Here is a 25,840-nt window from a genome sequence, read left to right on the forward strand (position 1 = left end):
ACAACTGTACAACCATCCTTAAAAAAATTATAACTGGGTAAAATATATGATTTTTTTTTTTTTTTTCTTTGGCAACAAAAATGGAATTCTCAAAAGAAAAACAAATGTTATAGCTGCACTCATTTTTTTGTGAATTTATAACTTTGTATAAAACATATATTTATATATATAGCTTTCACATTCCCTTGGCTTAAATATTTAAGTAGAATTATTTTTGTTCATTATACGTCGTATAAAATTTTGTGAAAAAAAATTTACAATCGATAATAAAAATAAAAACAAATATGATACAGAAGAAATGAAATTATACAATATGCATAGATAATACAAGCATCCTGCAGTTGTTCCGTTTTTGTACGTGCACGACAGATGCTAATGGGTTCTTTTTTTTCTCCAGGAACATTTACGACGTGAGTTTAAAGTAGACCTAAAGAAGTGAAGCGTTTTAATTTGTCGAAATGTCTTCGATCTTTAATGTATCTTCTTGGAATAATATTCATGTTGGGCAAAGCACTGAAATCAAAATCAATTCTATAGATATTCTTTAAATGTTTGACAGGATGGTCTAAAAATATGATTTATAATTGTCTTGCTTCAATTAGTAATATTTTTGTATTTGTAGCATTTAGTGTACTGTTTTCTACATGATTTATCACTTTATATGCACAATACCGGATAAAATTTTCAGTAGATACAGGAAAAGTCCTGAAGTCGATGCTCCCTTTGGTCCACCGGCTGACCAAAGGAAGGAGAAAGCATTCGTGAAAATGTCTATTGTTTCAAAATTTGCAGCATGGGCCTAACCCCTTCACAAAAGTTGTAAGTTGTGTATCAACTCTGGAGCTTCTATAAACATTGCAACTTACCAGTTGAAAAATTAGGTCTTTATGCATTGATTCAAATAATCTTGATTTTTATAGTATATTTGTAAAATTGTGACTTTTTGTCTTTCTAAGTTTAATTTCCATATTATCAAAATTTTTTTTATAATTGTAAAAATTAAGATTCCTACAACACACCATAAGTTTGAAATGTGTTGGCAATCCAAAAGGTTTGGAAACACTGCTCTAAGTTATTGTGTCCTAAAAAAGTTACATTGACAATGCATTTTTTTAATGTTGTGAAAAGGTTTGATTTTGAAATGCCATATCTTAAGGGGAGAAGAAATGAAATATTACTTTATCAACCATTTTCAGAATCTAGCTTCTGGACAACAGAGTTGTTTTCATTTTCTTTTGTTGTATGTTGTTATATCTATGATACAAACAAATCTCAATACTTTATGGATGAAAATTTTAGAATTCAAATTCACAAACTGGCTAAAATTAAGTAGTTTTTCCATACACAATAAATAAATCTGTACTACAATACAGTACAGTATTTATTTTGGATGGACAGTTTGTGATGTGATTATTACAATATACAAAAACTTATAGTTCTGGAAAAGATTGTCAAATTGCAGATTCTGATGGCATTTATCTTAAGTGACTGAATGCAAGAATAGGTATACACTGAAATGTGAAGTTAGCCAAAAGTCTTGTGATAAATTTTTTCTGTCTTGACTGACTTCAATAATTAGAATAACATACTTCATGCTGACTTAATGGGATATCAAAGAGGACAAAAAAATGCATAGGTCCAGTAGAAAAATTTGTTATGCTTGATGTTTTCTCTTAGGACTTTTCCTGTATTTCAAGAGAGAATTTTTTGCTTTGAATCTATAGTATTTGATTTATATAAAATTTAATATCTGCTAGGATATCAATATTTTTTGGACCATCTTATAATTTAATTTATAATACAAAAATTTATTCTAATTATACAAAATATATTAGAAAAGAAAAATATGAAAAGCTATTTGGAGGGCACATGTATTGTTTGTTCTCCAAATAGCTTTGTTTATGTGGTGAAATTTATATCATTCAATCAATCTACTAAATAAATAGAACTCTTACTATTCTCCTGGAATATTAAATTCATGTCTAACATGGTAATCTTACATATATTTAAGGCTATTATATGTACACCAACAAACAATATTGCTGGTATGAAAATTGTCATTCTTATATACAGTATTGTATATTATGTTATTTTGAAAAGAATTTTAAACAAAATAACAAAAAAAAAACACACACACATTTAAATAAGATTTTAAAGTTACGTTTTATCTACCTTATATAAATTTTTACTATTTGGAATAAAATCAATGTATGTAATTTAATTCAAGCAGCTAAAGGAGTAACAAAAATCACATCTGAGAAATAAAGAACATTGAAGAGCTCATAATCGAACCTGAAATGGATCTGATGACAGAATACCAAGAAACTCTGCAAGATATGTTTTCTTCTGAAAAAGAGGATTAAAGCCGATATCTACTATTAAAGATCTTTGAAGAAGTGGGAGGATGTCAGAATAACAGTCTTAGAATGGCATCCAAACCAGGTTGAGGTTAATAGGCTTAGGGATCTCTGCAATTACAATGCTATTAATTATTTCTGAGAAATCCTGCCTGAAGAAGAGAGAAAAACAATCGACATTAGACAGATTCTTTAACCCCCACAAATGGAAAAAACATGACTAACAGAAATGCAAGACTGTGTATGTATGTGTTTTTATTATTACATATAAATGAACGTAGTAAGAAAGTATATATTTTTTTATTTTTTGGGGTCTCCAGAACGTAGTAATCAAATTCCCATAAAAACCTATGGTAAATTGATAATCGGTTAACGAACAAAGTCTTGAAACGGATTATGTTCGTTAACTGATCACCCACTGTATAGAGAAGCAACACAAGATTTTCTAAATCTGTAGATTGCAGCATCTCTCATGGACTGGAGGGAAACAACTTTTGAATTTGTTTGGAATGATTTATTTCGGAATGTAATGCTAAAGATGTTGAGTGGATGGATGTTTATGACAGACATGACAGGATAAATCATTCCAATGGATACAAATTGCCTTTGATATTCCCGCTGTGTTAATTGAACAACACAAAGCCCATGGATAACTAGTTAGTGATGTGCAGTAAAAATAATGCAATGCTATTATATGGAGTGTTTTATTTTGATAAAAGTGTAAATAAATAATTTTATATTAATATCTATTACATAACTGATATGTCATAATGATGCAAAGGCTTTATTAGTGATGACAACCAATGACAGAAAAAGAGGAGTTAAAAATTGAATTTATGGATGGTCCCTGAGCACATTAAAACAGATATGATATATACAAAAATGACAAATCTGTAGTGGAAACTTTTCCTATTCTCTTAGGAAAGTCAAGCAAATAAAATACAGTACTGGACCAAACATCTGGCAAGCGTCCAGACTCCTAGATTTTCTGGACACAGGCTAAATATATTACTTAAAATAATGCATTAAATACAATTTTGTTTTCTAAGTACCAGAAATCATACTGAAACTAGCATTATGAAATGCATATGGCAAGAAAACCAAAACAAAGTGAATGAGCAGTGAACTACAGCTGTACCAAATTCAAAATTAGCTAGTTTTCTGGAAGCCAGATATTTGGCCAGGTACTGTGTAGAAAGAACTATACCTTAGAGATAAAGCATGGACAACAATGGCTACACAATAACTAAATACACAAGCTTTTAGAGAAATAGATCCACCAATATAAAAATCACTCAACCTTCCCTTGTCAAGCAGTCAGTAAATGAATCCATCTCACTAATAGCTACAGTTTAACGATCTTCAGCTAATTTCTGTTCAAGCCTATTTGGTATATCATTCACTCACTCAGTAGACATTTATACTTTTCAACATCTGTCTTGGTTACACTGTTTTTATTTTAATTGTAACTTATGTTATCTCAACTAAATAGTCAGTAAAGAAATTTTTTGATCTTAAAAACTAATTATATATATATATAGTGTGTTTTTCTTTATTTATATAATATACAATATATCTATGAATAATAACCACCATAAATTCTTGTTCTATGTATGTTAATTGCTCATAAATGTAAAACTTAAATACCTTTCAATATGTAATCCGTGAGTAGTGCAGGAACTACAGGACTGTCTTCAATAATAGCTTTCAGAACTAAAATTAGGAAAATAATCAGTTCTTGACAATATTTATTGTAACAGAAAAAATACAAATGTAAAAAATTAGATTTTTAAAATAAAAACAGTTTACTAAATTATGATTAATTGACTTAATAGAATTTAATGGTTTGGTGACAGATTATGAATTATTATCACAGAATGAATAAACAATGAACAGCAAAAGTCAGGAAACACCTAGCTCATATTTTATAATGCATTAGCTATGTCAAGTAGAAACTTTTTCCTTGAATGTTTCACATTTCAAAACTAACTTTTTGTTATTATTGTTTCAGACCAAAAGCAAAAAAAATTTCAAAATGAATAATTTTACAAAAGTGACTTATTTCTTTACAATTCTTTAAAGTCAATACTTGATAAAAATAAAATATAATAAAACAACAGTTTCACTTAAGAATTAATTTGTGCATCCCTATCATAATCATTGTAATACTGTTAACAAAAACATTTGGTTATTAATTCAATTTCATATTCTGTGAACATCTGAACAATGCTTATCTAATATCAAATTAATGTTAGACAAGCATTTCCTTAAAGCACATTTCTAATCATATACAGCCCCGTGGAGACAGCACAACCTATGAAATCTCCAGATCCCTTGGTCCCCCTAACCACACTTATATTTGTTATACATCTTTTATATCTGTTTAATTTTTGTAAAATAATATAAATTTATGTATGGAGATAAGTCCATGTCTGTTGCATTACTCCACAATTCAACCATAATCATCATCTAAGAATTGCAAAAATTAACCACAATATGCATCAAATATACATAAGGCATTCAACTTGTGTCAACAAGTTTTCATTTAAACCTAAACAATTTGGTATTTATATTTTCATGATTTTCATGTCTTCTCTTTTCTGATTTTATCATCTTTAACCAGAACAACTTGTCTGACCATACATCATCTTGGTAAAAAAATAGCTAGTAAGCTGCTTTATCAGCAACCTAACAAACAACATTTGAAACAATATAAACTGGAAGTGATGATGTAAAATATATCCAAACAACCACTATTTGGTTAGCTACATTAAAACACATTTTTAATTCACTATTTAATTAACAGTCAAATGGCAAGGTGGTTCAGGCATTGGCCTACCATTCTGGTGAACTCAGGACTGAATCTGGAAAAGCAATCCCAATTTTTCATGAATATTCATGAAAAATTCCTGGGGTTGCTTGTGTCAGATCTCATCCCTCACCACACAGTCACCTCTATTGTAGTTCTGGGTGATATGATAATGGCCCTCTTAGTATCCACAGGAAGGGGGAAAAAATTAATTTTTAGCTTTAACTGCAAACAATAATCTTTCTCAGGGGAAAAAACTGAACCACATATTTTGTTAAATTTGATAAATTTATTCATAAAACTGACTCTAATGGTCAGTGATGAATGATCTGTCGACAAATTGAAGTTCTACTTCTGGTTGGATACTGAAAATATAATTCAAATTTTTATTTAATTTTGTAAAAATAAGTTGACTTATAGGTGATTTAATTTTTCAGAACTAAGTAGATCAATAATAACTGATAGGATCCACTCTTATTCCTTTGATTTTTGTAGGAAATACAAGGTAAATTTTCATTGTGAGTTTTATTGTGTTTAATTTTTATTGACCTTACAGACCCATGCAAAAATGCAATTCATAAATATGTATTAGTTTACAAAAATAAACAAATAATCACCAACTTAAAAATGAAAGTCAGTTTAATGGGTTTGAAACTCAAAGAAATTAATTTAGTGAAACTGATATGCTTTATACATATATTAAAGATTTGTTTCTATAAATCATACTTATAAACTTACTTTTTATCAGAACTTGTAAAGTTGAATTGTTTGGTGGTCCTTGTTCAGGATTATATGGAATTACAGTTGTAAGATACTTGAAATAATAAACAAAAAAACACAGTCTTATTTATTAATTTTAAAATTAATTCAATTTAAATTTATGTATGATTGGTTATTTAATTCATTGTATAAAGAATATTTAAAAACATCATTAAAAGTAAAAAGTTTGAGTTATTTAAATTATATCTATCCAGATTTTTAGATATATAATCAAAAAGAAAAAGATTAAATATATTTCTTGAGAAAATGAACAGAACCAGGAGAGTGCAAGTTTCCATTAAGTGAAACAGACAATTATACAGGTATAATTCTATAATTCTTTCCACAATATGAATAATGCCCATTTTACAAATATCATAGATAGTATACAGATCATTTTTCAAAACTTGAGATTCCTATTCATATAAATAACAATATTAATGATACTATGCAATTTTTAGTAATTTTTTGCAAAAACATCATTATTGAATGAACAAATAATAAATACAACTCCAAAATAAAAGTATTAAAAAGTTATAAAATGAAGAAAAATCTTTAAGTTGCTATTTCATAAAGTTAAAAATGCATTCCAATACTCCTGTTCATTTTCTCAATAAAACTGTTTGAACAAGTCCATTCTTTTCCAGATACTCTTCTTTTTTTAAATGGATATTGATATATAAAGTTTTCTTGATTACAAATATTTATTTATATTTTCAATTCAATATTTTTATTCGTGTATTTTTGAATGCAAGAATAAAAAAAATATTTAATTTATATTACATAAATACAAACTATTAATGTAAAATTAATTTCACAACACCTTTCTTTCTTTTTCTAGCAAATTTTTTAATGAACTAACGTTTTCAGCTATCTTAAATGGCCTTCTTCAGGTTAAGCATCATTTGGAACGTCAGTTAGAACATAAATTGGAACATAAAATTTGAAACATCGAGCTTTGCTCGCATTAATGTAAAATATTGTTCATTAACATAGTATTTATCCAATCTAAATTTCATTACTTTCAATAATTTTTCAATAAATATATATCCAAAAAAGAAACATTTACAAAATAATCTAATGAAATAATTGAATAAAATTTAAAAAATGTAACAAAATTTTTCAAAATATAAACTTTAGTATATATATCATATTTCCAACTAAGAATAAAACCAAAAGGAAAATTTGTCATCTCATTTCATACATTTGTTATTTGTAATTTTTTCATTAGGTTATTTTCTTTGTATATAATCATATCTCCATAAAACACTATGGTATTTATGTATGAATATTAACAATACGTCAATTATTATTACAATTAAAATATGATATGTTTTGATTTATATAAAAGAAAATGTACTTTTGGTTCAGATAAGCCATGATTCAGTCTCCCTCTTCTCTTTTCTGTATTATATTGTCTTCGTTTGTTTTGTATACTAAGTAGCAGAGAAATAAATGTATTCTTCAGTTCCTTTTCAAATTCAAGCTCATCTCTCAGAGCCAATTCTTGAATTAAAACTTCTGAATTCTCTTGTATCATCCTCTCCAATTCAATATATAATTCATTCAACTGAACAGTGGTCAATGCTTGTAATTCTAAAATATTTAGAAAATTTTATAATTTTATTTTTTCTTATCATCATTATTAAATTTTGAAAACTATTTGAAAAAGTACAGTAGAATCTTGTTTTAATGGATTGCTTGGCCTGCTGAAAATCATCCAATGTTCCAAGAATCCATTATATCATGAACAATGGATTTCCCACATACCGAGGAAAATATCAGTTATATGAAAAAAAAATTTCTGTTTTTAACCCAATATATATAAGAAATAACTGTATTTGAAATTATTCACTCCCTTGAGATAAGTCTTTCCATATAGAAAGGATAACAATGTTACAAGATCAAACATTATGTTGTAGTGTGTACAACAAAGCTGATGGAAATTATGTACACTGTAAGCACAAAAAGAGGCAAAGTACAGTATGTATGCTCATTACCATCTCACTTGACTTCACGATTTGTTAAAAACTAGTCAATCTTGGTTTGTTTTGACACTGCTTTTCTCCTATTAAGTACAATTGCTCAATATTAATTTAGCAATGTATAACCTGTACAGTACATTGCTGTTCAGCCTGTTTGTTTATGTCAAAACATGTCAGAAAGGTCTTCATGATTTAGAAAGACTCAATGACTGCTAAATTTTGGCACTACATTTGGGCTGGAAGTAGCTTTCTGCACTAATCAATATGCTATAGGAGGCCTAATGTATGGCTGTAACCTTAGCAATGACTGCCGAGATGATTATGTATCTATTTTGCTCCACATGCAATGTATTTTTTATTTCAATACCCTAAAACACCCAATATTAATTAAATGTTAAAAAAAAAAAAACAATGTTTACAATAGATGGAGCTAGGAAATAATCTATTATTCTGAGTTATGGATCCACTAAAAGGAAGTAAATTACACTGATTTCACGAGACCTGGGGAAAAAATACATTATTCTGCAATCCATTAAAATGAGATTCTACTGTAATTTTATTATTGTCAATTTCTAACTACAACTTCAAAATTTCTTCAAATAAATGTGTTATTATATTAATAAATATTTATGTTAAATTTACTTTATTCATATCAGAAAATAATAAATTACCATTATTAATTCATGTTATAAGTTGCATCATGATATGTACCAAAAAAATAATTATAAAAAGTAGAAAACAATTTTAGCTTAAAACCAATATAATATTGTATCCGACGGAAGAAGGGTGAATATATATGTCCAAAATGCATATTGGAGTCAATAAAATTGAAATGAGAAAAAAGTCACCTTAAAGTAATTTGTGATCATTATGATAAGTTTGATTTTGAGGCATATCAATAGCCAATTGAAAATTTAACATAGTTATCAAACAAGAAGCATTTTATACTAAAGTTCTAATGAAGATAAAATAATCAGCTAAAAAAAAAAATAATAAAAATGCATAAACATTTAACTACTGTTTCTATTGTTTCATTTTTTGCCATTTGCATACATTTTCAGATGGCATTAAAATCTTTTTTATAGTGAAAGTACTTTCAACAATACACAATTGTTGTCGTCAGGCTAAAGAAAGTAGAATGGAATTCACTATATGCAGTAGGTCTACAACATTCTCAAAATTTAAATATTCCAAATATTTAAACTTTTCAATGGGATACAATTTTTATGATAATTTGTCATGCATGAACTTGTGCCATAAAAATTAAGGTTCCATTTTAAGAATTCAGTTGCACGTTTTTTTGTGTTTTATTTCAAATTCTGTTCTTTCTTATAATTGCAAGCCTCAAATTCCATTTCAAAGTTTAAATGTTTGGAATATTTAAATTTTGAGCAAAAATTTAAAGCTTGGCAAATATATCATTTATGTCAACTAAATATTTCTTTTAATCTGTATTTGTAAATACCATGAACAATTTTTCCTTGCAAGGTATGTGAAAACAAGTTCATTATCAGATTCAGACTTATCCTTCATTTCTACTGAGGCAACACTTTGATAATGGCATTTTGAAGATCATTACCCACATAGAAAACTTAATGATGTAAATATAACTCTTAATAATGATTAATATTTAAAATGTACAATGCTGATGCAAACCTATTACAATATACACAAAATCTATTCTATCAGTGGGCATATTTCCACTACCAGATGCATCCAGCTGTAAAAGCAAGATGCTGTGAGTGACAGTGACAAAGCTTGCAATTTGACAACATAACAGGGATCTACATGCACCTTAGTCTTAACTGGAATGCTATAAATATATTGACTGATAACTTTACAAGTGTTGCCTGAGAAAGCTATACAAAACCCCTGAAACTGATTTACCACTTTGTATGTCTATGTGATTGCCTCCATCTTGCAGAAGTTCATACTGCAGATTCAATATATGAATGCCATTTAGCAATAAATGCAAGAAGTCTCTTGACAAGATACACATTGCAGAATTTAAATTTTCTGTTGTGGAACCATCTATACATGAAACAGTATCCTCTATATGTCTTTGTGCCAGTTTGTTAACAGATCTTAATATTATCACTTAAAAAAGTTACACGTCAAAAAATCTGAATTTCTAGATTAATTTTAATACAAACTATATTATGTTAGCGATTTTTTTTTTGAAAATTTAGGTCAAATTTTAAAAGGAATAATGAGACATTTTTATGATTTATGTGATAATGTATATTTAAATTTCTTTATTAGAAATAATTTTTATTACATGCCAATAAAATATTTGAATTACAAAAAACAAAAAATCTTAACAAACTTAAATTTATATTTTCAGAATAACAATAATAATAAAAATAAAATCAAAATTATTTCAAAAATGTTAAAAAAGTTCTAAAATTTACAACTGACTTTTTGAATTTATGATTATTTGCTAAGTTTCATTTGTTTAATGTAAAAGTAAGGGTTTGTTTATAAAATTATAAAATTTATTAACTTGCCTTTAATCTTAGTCTTATTAAATTACTCATTTAAAAAAATTAAGTAAATCAGAATGTATAAAACTAAAGTTTCTAAAATATCAAATGTTATATTAAAATTATAAACAATTTTATAAATAAATTATATTAGAATCCATATATTCTTACAAAATTATATATTAGAAGTTTTATTTACATAATGTATGGCTTATTATATGCTAAAAATGTATGCAATTTTCTTTAAAAAAAAGTTAGTTAAATTTTTCAGAATTACTTTAAATTGACACAAATCCTTAAATCACAGAAATAATACTCACTGTCTTCATAAAGAAATGATGATAAGGCAGAATGTTTCTTTGAATGTGTATCTGGAGATTTTTCATCAGGAGAAGGAGACAATTCTTCACTTAATGGTGATTCTTGTTCCTAAATTATTTAACTTTTTTTTAAATTTATCAAATATAATATAATTTTATAGATATTTTAATTTTAAAAAAATATTATAAACCTGCATTATTTCATCAATTTCTTCAAGCACTTGTTCAGCAGTAAACATTGGTTCTTGTTGAAGGCTCGAAATAATCAAAGAATGCATATCTAAATCTTTAGCTAATTCATCTTCATCTGTTGTATCAACTTCCAAGTTATCATTTTGCTGTAACAAAATCACTAAATTGATTGACTATTCTTTAAATTTAGATATTAATTTTAAAATATTGCTGCTAGGCAGATTTTTGTACTATGATTCTCTATCAATAGAAATGAGCCACAAATGTTCCAATATTTTGAATGCATGGTAGAATTTTATTAATCCAGCATCTGATAATTTAAATTTCCAGTAATTCAGCCTCCTCCTAAAGGCAGTTGATAATCAAGAACTATCTGAAAATATCTTGTATACTAGTATTCTAAGAAGCAGAATTTGTTTGGACATACAGTGATTAATGAACACATTATTGCCTGGAGTCTTCAATGTTTTTACAAGTTTTTTTAATCAATCTTAACACAACAGAGTCACGCACAGTATCATTGATTAAGAGCACTGTCTGATTGATTAAGAGTGTGTGTAACAAAAAAAAAACAACAACTGCATAAGTAAATTGGAATTATACATGAACAGAATAACACCTAAACACAAATTTCCAGCAAATAAATACATAAATATTTAATGTTCAAATGTTTTTGGCCACAGTCTTATCAGCCCTCTTCAGGAATGAATATGAAAAAACTGTTCTATAGATCGAATACAGCCATGTTATGATTTTTAAAAAAATTTCAAACATGTTTGAACAGGGAGAAGAGGGGTGATAAAATTGTGGATGAAAACATTTGAACATTAAATATTTGTGTATTTATTTGCTGGAAATTTTTTAGGTGTTATTTTTAGTGCGTGTAAACAAAAATCATATAACAGTGTGAGCTGGTTCAAAACATACAGCAATATCTGCAACATTAAGATTATATATAACTCGGTGAATTTTATGAAAATACAAAAACTTCCAGTAATGCAGTAATTTTCAATAATCCAGCACTTTTCTGGTCTCACTATTATTATCAGACCACAGTTCTTAACAAGTTTAACACAGTTTAATAACCCAAAATGTACATTTTGGTTTAATAAAAATTCTTAGTCAACTTTCAAATTAAAGAACTGTGGTCTGATAAGTCCTTTGTAGTAGTAGCAAATTAGTAACTATTAAGATTATTATATAATAAACAGAAAAGAAAGCAAACAATAATATGTTAGTTTGTTTATAGTAAATAAGAGTTAAGTGAGAAATCTACTAATCATTCGTATATGAATACGAATGATTCGTGCATGCAAAAAGAAGAAGAAAAAAAAAGGGTCAACAGGTTGTGCACGAAATCCCGGACTGTCCGGATGATGACACTTTTCGTGCTCATTTCAGTCGGTCTGAATTGTAGGTGCGACGAAAATATGTGATGAAATGGTTCAAGTTTTTACAAAATATTATTATTATTATTTATTGTGAAATTTTGCCGCCCCCTAAAAAGTAATTTTGCCACCCCCACTATGCTACGCCACTGGATATCAATGCTAATACATTCTTTTTATCATTAAATAAAAATATAATATAAAATAAAATACATTATATAGATTTGTTAATGTTTTATTGTATTTTATTTTATTTTTACTTTTTGAAAATGCTGTGAAATTTATATATTGGCTGAATGTTTAAAGCATCTACATACGTAGTACAATCCAAAAGTTCGGGGACTTGGCTTAAAATTCCTTACCTTAAAAAGTTTATATTGCCGATGCACAACCATCTTCAATGTAATCACCTTGGGCAACGATACAGTTTTGCAAGCGCTCGTATAACTTCTGGAAGCACTGCTAGAAGCCATTTTTTGAAACCTCCCGTAAGGCCTCCTGCGATGCTGCTGTCACTTCATCTGATGACACAAAACGGCGTCCCTGCAAATGCTTTCTCATTGATGGAAACAAATAAAAATCACACGAAGCTAAGACCGGTGAATAGGCGAGGTGTGAAAGCACATTAATTTGAGATTTGGCGAGAAACTGTGTGACCATTTGGGACCGATGTGCAGGTGCGTTGTCATGCAGAAGGTACCAGTCTCCACTTTGCCAGATCTGCAACCGTTTACGACGAATGGATTCCCTCAAACGATGTAAAATGTCTACATAATTGAGAGACCAACTCAACATTTTCCTCGTTCCGTGAAGTCGAAGGTCGGCCAGAGCGTTCATCATCTGCGATGGATTCACGGCCCTCTTTAAACCTTTGATTTCACCATGATAGAATCACCATACACCTTTCTTAGCAATTTTAAAGTCTTCATAGATGTTTTACCTAAACGCTGACAAAATTTAATGTTGCAGCACTGTTCTTGAAACTCCATTTTTATTACGTTGCCAAACAAAGGTTGGCAACTGGTTGCCAAATCTCTGAAAAAAAGCAACAGCACTCTAGGTTTAATCACATGGCATGGGCGAAATCAACCTGAACACGTAGGGGTAGTTTGATAGAATCCATTTCATACGCTGTAACTTTAAATACATGCTTTTGTTGTCATACATTACTGCAGTCCCCGAACTTTTGGATCGTACCACGTATANTCCTCTTTCTTTGCTGATCATTCTTTTGTCTTCCATATCACATTTGTTACCGAGAATCATCTTCTCGACATCTTCGGTGGCATGCTGAAAATGCAAATTATGAATAAATTAATATTAAATAATTTAGAAAATTCTGGAAGGAAAGAATCACTCCTGAGTGGGACTTGAATCCACAATTGCTACTTACCGTGCAGATGCATTGCCAGTTATGCTACCTGAACCTTCCTTGCTTTCAAACATATTTAATCCAGCAATTGTTTGACTTTATTATGAATACAAGCTTTCAGATGTTTATATATGTATCTACACATATTTAAATTTGTTGTTCTCTGTTCAAATGTATTATTTTTATAAGTTAAAGCTCTGAGTGATAACACAACATTTTTCAAGACTGTGTATAATTAGTAAGTCAATAACTCCTTAAAGTTTTTAATGTTATAGATTATTAATTTTGAATCTTAAAATTCTGATATTGATTAAATTAATTCAAATTTATTAATTATTAAAAAAAAAAAAAGCACATCTACCTGCAATTTAAATCTGACATATTAAACTATTGCAATTTCTGTTATTCAAATTTCTGCTTAAATATTTCAGGCATATTATTTGAAAATTTTTAATATCAATCCAACCTGTTTTGTTAACTGCTGTTATCATTATTAAAATTTTATCTTAAAAGGATAACAATAAATACAATACCTTATTTAATTTCACTGATCCAAATTATTCTGGAAAAATTTAATCTTAATTTTTTCATTTAACTTACATATTTCAATATCATGTAAAATTCAAAGAATACAATCATGAAAATGCTAAGCAAAAAAGTAATCAATATAAAAGACCTAGGTTGAAACAATATCATTTACATGTAGAAATAATAAAATATGTGTCCTATGAATAATAATAAAACAAAAGAGATCAAAAAAGTTTGGAACACATTGCCTGGGATAAGAATATAACCATAATGATGCAATCTTATTATTGGAATAATATAAGAATGCATATAACTTACTAGCTATCAAAATGGTATAGCAATACATACAAAACTAAAAATTAGAATTTTTAACAAAAGTAAAGATAAAATGAATTTATTATCTTGAATAATTAAATGAATTATTTTTTTAACAATTTTTTAAACAATCTTATTCATTAGTGAAATTTTTTCATAAAAGTTTAGCTTACCCTGTTCTGATTAAGATTCAACGCAGGCAACTGTAATTTCCTAGTGTAAGATTTGGACCAATCAATAGGTAGAATACTTCCAAAATTTCCAGTAAGTGTCCACCACATCCTTAAAAGTAATGCACATTTTATTAATACTTAATAAAAATTTAAAAAAAAAACACACACACACACACTAATATATATGAGCTTCCTACATTTTTCTTTTTTAAATATTAATTATTATGAAATAAAAATCACAAAGAAAAGCATTCATCTAGTAGAAAAAACACAATAAGCACTTATAATAATTCATGTTTATTAAAATATAAAAAAACTAGCTATATATATTTATATATATTAAAGTTCTTTTTGTTTCAATGTAGATTGTATTTGTTTTTGTTACAGAAAGATCTTTAGGAATCTACAGGAATCAACATATGAGATCATCTATCAGTTATGTAACACTATTTTTAAACTTTCAACTATCATCTTAGGATCTGTAATGGTAACACTCCTCTTAACAGCATGTCACACATACCCAGCCTCAAAATTACACACAGGGTTCCTACTCAAATATTTGTTTTAAATTCCCTGACCCACATGTCCCTTACGGTACAGTACATTAACAAAATAAAACATCACTTGACTTACTATGCACATACACTATTGCTTCTCCAACTTTTTGCAGGCTAGTTTTTCTAATTAACAGTTATATACTTTTTATAATCGATGAATTAGTAAAATTAAAATAAGAAAGACAGAATTATGGCATGTCTTCGCTACATAAAACTAAAATGCTTTATTAAATAAAAATAATTTATCCTGTTGTTAACTCATAACTAAAACTTCATGGCTTTGAAAAAAAGCCATTAATTATTAAATTCTGTATAATCCATGTACAAAAGTATAAATTTATTAAATTTGTCCCTTAATAAATTTTCCAAACTTTATAAAATATTAATAAATTGGGAAAAAGTTTCAGAAATCAGTAATTGTTTTGTTATGCGATCAAAATTATTAAAATGAAAAATGACAAATAATAAATAACTTAATATTAATTCAAATGATGATAAAGAACCAAAAATAATACCATTTTTTTTTATCAGTTCATTAACACCTGCCCTCAAATTGAAAGTGTAAATTGTGAGAGATGTTGGATTATTAAGAGTATTAGATTTTTCTCTCAAACTTATAATACTGCATAATTAATACAGCAGTTTTAAAATTTAAAAATAACAATTGATATTGTTGTATGCTTGTATATTTTGTGTGCTATAATTTTTGAGAAATTTTGTATCCTGAAAATATTCTGCATCCCCTTTTCACAAGTTGCATTATACCACAATACTTCTTGCTACCTGCAGACAGCTACACTTAGTCAACCATACTGTCAGCAAACAAAATCAACATGGCAACTAAGAAAACAAATTCCCTGACTTTCCATGTTTTTCTGAACACTAATAAAAATCCCTGACTTTCCTGATTTTCCCTGACTTTCCAGGTGCGTAGGAACCCTGTACATAATGCATATCTTAGATCACCCCTTAATTGTACAAAGGAATAATACACAGCATATTACATTATCTTTATTAATTATGTACAAAGTAGTGACAAATAGTAGTGTTCACTTTGCAACTCTTCAGAACAAAAGTAAATTATTTTGTTACCCAATATCATACATTTTATGGAAATTTGATTTTGATCTACTATTTATGTTGCTGAATAGAGAATACAATTTTCATTCAAACATCTGATACTAATATTTTCAAATATAAAAACATCTTAAATTGGAGAAAATATTATTAAAGCCTGTTTATGATACTGCAAGGATAAAAATGTAACCACTGTCATTTAACAGCCACAATGTGTCTAGCCTGTAGGTGCAGTCTGTTTGCATCAGTGTATAACAGTGAAGTTTAAACATGAATTCATCTTCCTCAATCCATACAAAGCATAAATTAGTGACAAAATTTTTAACTTTGGAAGATTGCATGTATAACAAAATAAATTCTTTGGGGTATTATGTAACCTTATGCATTCTCAAGAAATGTAATTGCAGTAAGACCAGAAAGAAATGTCATTTTCTTGCACTGTGATGATAAAAGATTGCACTGCAGTAATGAAATAGGTGGAGACACTTAACCTGAAATTACAGATTAGTCCACATTCTCCTTATACCTCAGATCTGGTATCGAAGTTCCAATTGTTTCCAAAACTGTGCAGCATTGAAAAACTGCAGCATTGAAAAACTGTGCAGCATTGAAAAGTCAACACTTCATCAGATGTCCATGTTCAATTTGCTGTATGCAAATGAAGAAGGAAAAATCAATTTTTAATGCAAAAAATGGATTGAACATTTGAAAAAGGATGTCATTCTGTCAATGTGTGATTATGTTAAAAAATGAATATGTATGAATAAAAATTAATTTTTAAAAAGCTGCTCACATCATTCTATCTTTCTAAACAAAAATTGTATAAAAAAGATCTTATCAAATCAATCCTGTATTTAATTAAAGTCCTAGTATGTTTCTAGATACAGTAGTCACCACTGGACTTAGACCAGGCCAGGCAACATGTCATCCAATAAATAAGTTTTAAAAAAAAAAGTAGCCTTGATTCATTGCATGAATGTTTTACATAATTTAAAACAAATATACAGTAATTAATCTTTATTTTTGTTAAATATCAATCTTGCAAGTTTAACAAAATTGAGCCAGTCAAACTTGAGTCACAGGCATCAAAAAACAGACTGCTATATTACCCATGTCAATTAACATAGACCAGCCGATAATTTGCATTTAAATAATGTTACAATTGCAGTATTTCTGAAATAACTGATTATTTTAGCCTCACTTTAGCATGAAGTAATTCTGTGAATGGTATAAGGTTGCAAACCTTTACATTTACAAACCTTTGTATTTTGTCTACAATGACCAGCAGAAAAGCTGTTTCAGAAGATTCAAGGAATGCTATCATTGCTAAACAAAGTCATGGCATGTCTGAGAGAGCTATTAGAAAAGACCTTATGCTAAGCAAGACAACAGTGCACCAGATTACTGTTTGTTACACTAATAATGGCCATGTTATACCTAACAAAACTGCTGGACATTAGCGATAAAGTTCAAAAGTTAATGATAGGAGTTTTAAAAGAATTGTAAAAAACAACTGGCATGCCAGAGATATTAAATGTAACTATAATATGGAATGACACATTCTTTCCAGTTGTATCTGTTTCGACAATATGCAGGAGATGCAAGAAATATATTTCCAGTTCTATGCAGCACATGAAAAACCTTTGCTAACAGCAAGCACATCAAAAGAAGAAATGGGTACAGTGAACCAAAAAACATCTTTCCTGGTCTCAACAAAAGTGGCATGAAATTCTGTGGTCTGATAAATCAATTATCAGCAACAGACAAAAGCAAACGTGTCATTCAATCTGCTAGTCAAGCTAATGAGCCATCATTGTTATACTGCTCAGTGAAGTTTCCTGTCGGCTTCATGGTTTGGGGATGTAAGAGTGCCAGTGGTATGGGTCAGTTGACATTTGTTGATGGAACACTTGCTTCAGAGCAATACATTAAAAATTCTACAACAGTATTTACTTCCGTTCTTAGCAAAGCTCTATCCAAATAAAACCTGCATTTTCTAGCAGGATGAGGCCAGTGCCATACAAGCAGAAAAAAAATAGTGGCTTGCAGAAAAGAACATATAAGTTCTTCCATGGCCATCCAACAGCCCAGCTCTTTCACCAATTGAGAATGTATGGAACATTATGAAGAGACATCTGCGAAAAACATGCCCTCGGACAGTTGAAGGACAAAGCTTCCATCTTAACTATCTGGAATTCCATAATGGCAGATGAATGAGAACACCTAGTCAACAACTTACTGAAATGCATGGAAGGTGTTTTAGCCGCAAAGGTGATTCAACAAAATATTAAACACGCAGTGGTCTATGTTCATTGACAGGGATGACACAGTGGTCTATGGTTTTTGATGTCTGACTGAAGTTTGACTAGCTCAATCTTTTTTTACACTCTTGAAACAGTGTTGGCGATTATTTTGTCTTTTGAACACTATATAGTGTAAATACACAAACACTTGGCAATCTTCACCTTAAGTTTATTCAGTTTTCAGTTGTGTATTTACACTATATAGTGTTCAAAAGACAAAAAAAATAGCTCAATCTTGTTAAACTTGCAAGATATCAAGTTATAGAAAGTATATTTAGCAAAAAGTAAAGTATATTTAGCAAAAATAAACATTAATTACTGTATATTTGTTCTAAATTATGTAAAACAATCATGTAATGAATCAAAGCTACTTTTTTTTAAACCTATTTATTGGATGACATGTTAACTGCAGCCTGGTCTAAGTTCAGTGGTGACTACTGTATATGTTGTAACAGTAATTATAATCAATAAAAAAGCAACGGAACAGCTACTCTTGAAATCTGTCATTTTTTAAAATAAGATCACACAAACACACCTTTTGTATTAATAGGGTAATGCTACAAAAGTAAATGTTAAAATAATTGCACCAAAAAAAAATTCATATGGTTGCTTATAGAAAGCATAATTTGACAATAGTAAAAACACTCCAAAAATTCCTTAAAAATTCCAATAATATCTTTAAATCTCTAATGTTTTTGGCCATATTTAACCAACCTTCTTTAGGATAAACTTACAAAATGAACAATAGTTGCATTCAAGTAGAATAAAAGTTTTAAAACATTATAGAATATAAGGTCTGATACTAAAATTGTATATTCTGAAATGTTTTAAAATTTTGATTCTATTTGAATGCAACCATTGTTCACTTTGTAAATTTATCCTAAAGAAGGTTGGTTAAATATAACTGAAAATGTTAGAGATTAATGCAATGTTTAAGATATTTTTGGATTATTTTACTATTCAGCATTGCATTTCTCAGTAGTTGTAAGTTGAGAATATTCAAAGACCATATATTATCAAGCTTATTCTTAAAATCTGAATGCACTGAAGACACTCTTAACTGACTGACTCATATAATTGGTGTTTTACTGTAAAACTCCAATTATCCAAGTAAATTGATAGTGGAGTTCTTTCTGTAATATATGCTCCTGGTCTGCTTAATTTCCTCATGCATACTTTGGATGAACCCATTGTAATTCACTATTCTGTAGTCTCACTAATATTACTATACACTAAACCAGGGGTGGCCAACAGTTTTCCCCCGGGCCAAATTGGAAAGAAAACTTTTTCCACGGGCCAAACCAGAGGCTACCCTAGGAAGATTTCGAGGTGGTGCAAGATCTCATTGTGGTGTCACCCTGTAGAGACTAAATTGTACAGTACATAGAGATTACAGATACATTTTTCACATTATCATGCTTTATGAACATTCTATACTGTACTTACGAGATTTGTAATGGAGGGTTAACTCTAAACGCACAGCGAGTTGTTGACCTTTTTTTTTTCTTTTTAGGCGTCAGAATTTTTCATTGAGCTATTCGGACTTGAGTGGCTAATATTGAAAGATTGATCGCGGACCACATAAATTCATTAGACGGGCCGTATGTTGGCCATGCCTGCACTAGACCCTCCTATAACACGGGTTTATATAAAACAGATTTGTATAACACGGCAGAAAAATTGCAATTGTGTTCATATAATACACTGAAAGAGGCTCATATAACACGGTAAAAGAATGAGACAGATTGTCACAGCTGACTTGTCTCTCGACAGGATTGGTCAAATCTGGACCAATAGTGGACATTGCACAAACCATTGAGTTTAAACGAGCAGCAGACCTACTAAAAAACATTTATTATTTAATGGCCATAAAAATTATATTTATATTAACCTGTCCTGCGTTGTTTCCGAAAATATTTGTGTTGACATCATTGATCTGTGTGGTCGATCCTGAATATTTTCATGTCTGCATCGGAACGTTTTTGATACTAGATGTCGCTATGCATCACAATTTTTATATTAAAATGAACTTTTAAAATATAATTTTTTTTTGTTTTTATATTTTTCAATATATTTATTTTCTTTATGCAACATAAAAAATATAATTTTTAATGACACAGTAAACACAATTATTATTTTTAAAAAAATTGTTAGGCTTAACATTGATGAAAATTCAACATCACAGGCAACAGAAAAAAATTTCAACATTGACTAGGTTAATGATGTCTCCAAAGTTAAGTTATTTTTCTGCAAAAAATTCGCTGATCAGGAAACACGCCGCCGTTCGATGAGCCGCTATGTGACGAAAACAAGCTTAATTAATTAAGCAATGGCGTCTTCAAATGGTGGGCAGTAAGTAATCCTACAATTTTTTTGTTTATAGTATAGTTTATATGGATTATTCCCAAAAAATTATACGTGATTTGGAAATGTTGAGTCAAATTAGTTCAGAATCGATTAATTTTATGGAAGAAAACCTTTCAAACAGTCATAGCCGCTAAACTGCACACATGCCGGGCTGTGATTGGCTCATGTATTTAAGAGACTCGTACAACATAGAATTCATATAACACAGAACGTATTTACTGTGTTATATGGGGGTCTACTGTATGAGTACTGTTCTGGTATTTATGAATTAGGTCTTCAACAATCTTTGCTGTGGAATATGGATACCACTCAATCTTTACACAGTCAAGCTTGCACTAGCAATCTAATATTGCAATGGGTGCAAACCCATTGCAATCTAATAAGCTGTTAATATGTAGTAGTATGGGGTTGTATGATGTTTTAGGAATAAAGATGGAATTATAAGCAGGGTTCCTATGTATTGTAGTGTTGATCTGATCATCATTGAAGGAGAGATGTTCAAAAAGTAGGCTTGCTTGTAGCTTTCCTGTTTTAGTCTTTTCTTGAACCCTAATTAGTTATTATCGATTTCATTTAAGAATCTTGTCAGGTCAAGATTTTTAAAATCATATGATGAAGATGTCATTTATACATTATCTACTATATCTATGTATCTACTATAGACACAGTGCTGAGAGTAGGCCACAAAGAAAAGACAATGACACTGTGATGGTTAAAACTGACAAGTCTGACTGTAACTAATTATTACAGAAGAACATTTCTTCTACAAAATGCAACAGAACACAAAGTGGCTTTCTAAACCACCTACATAACTGTATAATATGATTCTTCAACACTAGTCTGGTCTGATCACTTATTTTATAATTACATCTACAATAAATTACTAATGGAAATAAAACAAAAGAAAGAAGGGAAAAAATTAAATATTTGAGACAATACTTTCTAAAGTACATATCTATCATGTTTTCAAAGGCTACTTTGGAAGTAATGTTATATGCTACTATGAATTGTAGCAATTCTTTTAGAGTATTATGTCAGTGCAAGTTATATGCTACCATAGGTTATCCACAGGAAATAAGAAATTAGATGGTTAAGCTATCAACTTTAGTCCCGTAGAGCCTAAAAAAAATCTCTTTCATTTAGATATTTGATAATTACTGTAGTTCTTTCGGCTCCACTAAAAATTTTCTACTATTCACATTTTTCACCAAATGCTTGCTTTCTGGTGTTTAAAAACAAAACTATTTTATTTGGATTGTTTGAATTATTCTTGTGTATTATCAGCAGTAAAGATGAATAGCAATAGGAAAAGCAAAGTTTTCTGTTGCATTCCAAATTGCAGTTCCAAAGCCAAACAGGAGCTTGATATATGCTTTCATCTATTCCCACGTGGAAGAAAAAGATGATTATTTGAAAATCAGAATTCGGAGAACTCATAAGTGTAATGGACAGAGTGGATTCAACTGTTAAGAATTAGCAAAAAAGCTTCCCAATTGTCCAGCTTTACATGAACAAGCTATGCTGACAATTTTAAAGGTCTTTTCCTTAAAATTTAAAGTGCCAGTAATTTTGTGTGGGACAGTGCTGGATTTAGGCATTTCAAGGCCCTAAGCTGAGACTCCTTAACAACTGTTTACAATTTTAGAAGTCAATCATAAAAGAAAAATTAACATAAACATATTAATTAAATATTTTCTCTCTCTCTCTCTTTCCAACTAATGGTTAATGGACAAACATGGATGTGTGCAGTCTTACAGCTTCTCTTTTCACTTATCTAGCTGTTTTATTTGTTGGTAAGGCCTTTTCCATAATAACTTGTCGAGATATTCCACTTTGGGTCTTCCACGTCCCCTTTTGCCCTCTATCTTTCCTTCCAATAAAACATTAATCCATTCAGAGTGTTGAATGGATTAATGTTGGCTAATCATGTCATTTCTCCTTTTCTCTATCGTTCTAAAAATCTGTCTCTTCTCTATTGACTCTTCCAAAACATTCTCATTCCTCTTTCTGTCCATGACACTCGCATCATTTTTTGCCAGCACCCATCTCAAAGGCCCCACAGTTTTCTTTCCGCCACTGTTCAGAATGTCCATGTCTCCGAACTGTATAATGCTATGCTCCAGATGAAACTCTTAATGAATTGATTCCTAACATTCCTAACAATTAAATACTATACAAAATAAAAAGTAAAGTATATTTAGTTGGTTTCCAAAAAAAATTTTGAGACAAAATTTGACTTCAATTTTGGTTTTTGTAGAAATTTTTGAGGCGTCTTGGAACTCGAGGCTCTAAACAACAGCTTATATAGCTTACTTCTAAGTTCGGCCCTGGTGGAGCTGATGTTTTTTTTAACACAGAGTAAAAATATGTATAGAACAATCTCACTCATTTGTTTTGGTAATATGACATAAAATGATGTGTCCTGCTAGAAATAATTGTTGTAAAACATTTCTCGATAAACAGCTATAAGCAGCATATATCATTATATCAGACAGTGATATATAATTAATTTTATGTTGACTAGTTACAAGCAACCCAGATAAAGTAAAGTAGTCATTTTGTAAAAATGCAGCACCCTATATTATTTCATGAAATAATAATATCAGCCAATTAATTAAACAAATGAATGAAATTATTCAATCTTACTATTTGCTAAAAAAATTAGTCATCAAAACTTCTCATTATTTGTATACCAAACAGAATTTTTTAAGATCATTTTACTTTTTAATACATATATAAATGATATGCTAAAATATGTAAATAGCAAATAATTCTGTAATTTAGGATAACGCATTGTCATGAAAGATTGTTTAAAATATTTTGACAGAATCTAAGCATATTATATTAATTTCATCCAAATAAAAACACATCCAGTCTTAAATAAATATATGAACAATATACTCACAATTGATATTTGTACTTTAATCAAAAATATTGCAAAATCATATATTATTCTCTTTAAAAGTGAAATAAACTGTCAAGTTTAGACTTAGACTACATTGATTTTAAATCAGGACAGTAATTGATACAATTGAATATTTATGGTTTATATTTTATTAAGCTACATTGCCATTTATTATTTATTTACTTTCACTAAGCAGGAACTGTCATTTAAATATTTGAATTTTCCAATAATTTTGTAATGTTTATTTGCTTTGTTTTTCCAGATACATTGCTGTGAAAAATTTTTTAATATTTTATTATTTTTGTTGGAATACATAGAATATATCCATACATGTAGACAAAAAAATATTTTATGAAATGGAATTAAAAATTCTATTATTATGAAATATATTTTTAAAAAAATGCTGTACGAAATTTTAAAAAAATTTCATACAATAAATTCTCGTTTTACGACTGCATCATTTACCCCGTTTCAATTCCCCGTTTTACGATTGATATAAATTTCTTATTATGACTATATAAAATGCCGTATTTTTGTTAACCGTTTTTATGTGGTATTAGAGATAAAACTATTTCAAAGTACTGTACATAACTTCGATTTACGACTCTAAGTGTTACNATATATTTTAACATTGAAAATACCATTTTAAATAATATAAATCTCAAATTTTTTCTTTTTCGACTGAGAATACGAAAATATAGTTTAATCGATTTATTTATATTGATGAGACGGGCATACGGTAAGGCATTAACCTACTGCCATAAGCAATTCACATTGGAATCCAAATCAGAATTCTCATAAATTGTAAGAGTTTGGGTCGCGGCATAATTTTTTGACCTTTGCCGACGTCGGCCGACCCCACTGCGGATCCCAGTGCCCAGAATAGACGAAAGCCGAAAACCAGTCCAGCCATAGACCTCGTAACGTGCCGGAGGCACACAGATATGAAATAAACGTCATAACCTATATCATATCCACTATCAAAAGTACTACATTTTGACAAGCATTAACATAATTTATATAACACTAATTTATTCACAAACTAGATAAATAATTACTCATTTTTCAAGTAAAGTATATTGATAAATATAAAAATAACAAATTCATTTTACTGATGAAACAACTAAATTGAATATTTATAAAATACAATATTATGGCTATTTCATCTGAATCTGAAAAAATAAAATAAAATCTTTTCATATTGAATATTGTAAAAAGTAATTTAGAAAAGAATTACATTTAAGATTTCAGAGTAATTTAGTTAAATAGATCCATAAAGACAGAATTAAATAAACAGAATTTCAACAAGTAAACAAACACAGGGCTAAAGAAGCATTGATTTGTAATAAGATAACATTGTAGTTATTTATTTAAAGAATGGAATAATAGAAGTGGATATACTCACTGACAGTTATTCATAATTTCTTCTTGACTTCGTATCTGAACGGGAGCAAATTTCTCGACCTTCTCGTCATAATTACAAAACGATTTGGTTATTTTTTCATCGAATGTATTAACCAAATCTTCTAACGAAGTAGAGAAAGTCTCTCCGAAATTATCGACTAATGCAGCATTGTCATTCGTTTCCCTACTAAAATTTGCATCGTTGTTTGAATTCTCTACATCTTCCGTACAAGAACAATCACTAAATTCCGTCCATTCTTCGGTCTTCGCTAGTGGAGCCTCAACCTCCAAATCCGCCATTTTGTCTCCACGCATGACGTTTCAAACGTCACTTCGTACGTCACCTGATGGTGGAAAAACTCGTGACGACTGGTTTCGATTTCCTCCCCCAAATAAAATAATAACCAAAAAAGTTTTTCCTCAAATAAAACAATACAATCTATAATAATTTTTTTTAAAATATTTATTTCTATATCTCCACGCTAATTTTTAGTATAAAAATTAATTATTAAAAATTTAAATTAAAAAAGATCAATAAAAAAAAAG

General features: G+C 29.1%; 1 protein-coding gene across 1 annotated transcript; it reads right to left on the minus strand.

The window, feature by feature from the left end:
• Positions 1-391: 391 nt before the first annotated feature.
• Positions 392-25,658, minus strand: LOC111636833 (fasciculation and elongation protein zeta-2-like). Its single transcript, XM_023382182.1, has 8 exons — positions 25,296-25,658; positions 14,682-14,790; positions 10,905-11,051; positions 10,714-10,822; positions 7,286-7,521; positions 5,905-5,980; positions 4,005-4,070; positions 392-513 (listed from the first exon to the last, which is right to left on the minus strand). Exons 1-8 carry the CDS (start codon positions 25,607-25,609, stop codon positions 497-499), a joined length of 1,074 nt encoding a protein of 357 aa, XP_023237950.1. The 5' UTR covers positions 25,610-25,658; the 3' UTR covers positions 392-496.
• Between the last annotated feature and the right edge of the window lie 182 nt (positions 25,659-25,840).

Source organism: Centruroides sculpturatus, unplaced genomic scaffold (assembly GCF_000671375.1).
Source record: "Centruroides sculpturatus isolate CEXI.00-Female unplaced genomic scaffold, Cexi_2.0 scaffold152, whole genome shotgun sequence".
NCBI lineage: Eukaryota > Metazoa > Arthropoda > Arachnida > Scorpiones > Buthidae > Centruroides > Centruroides sculpturatus.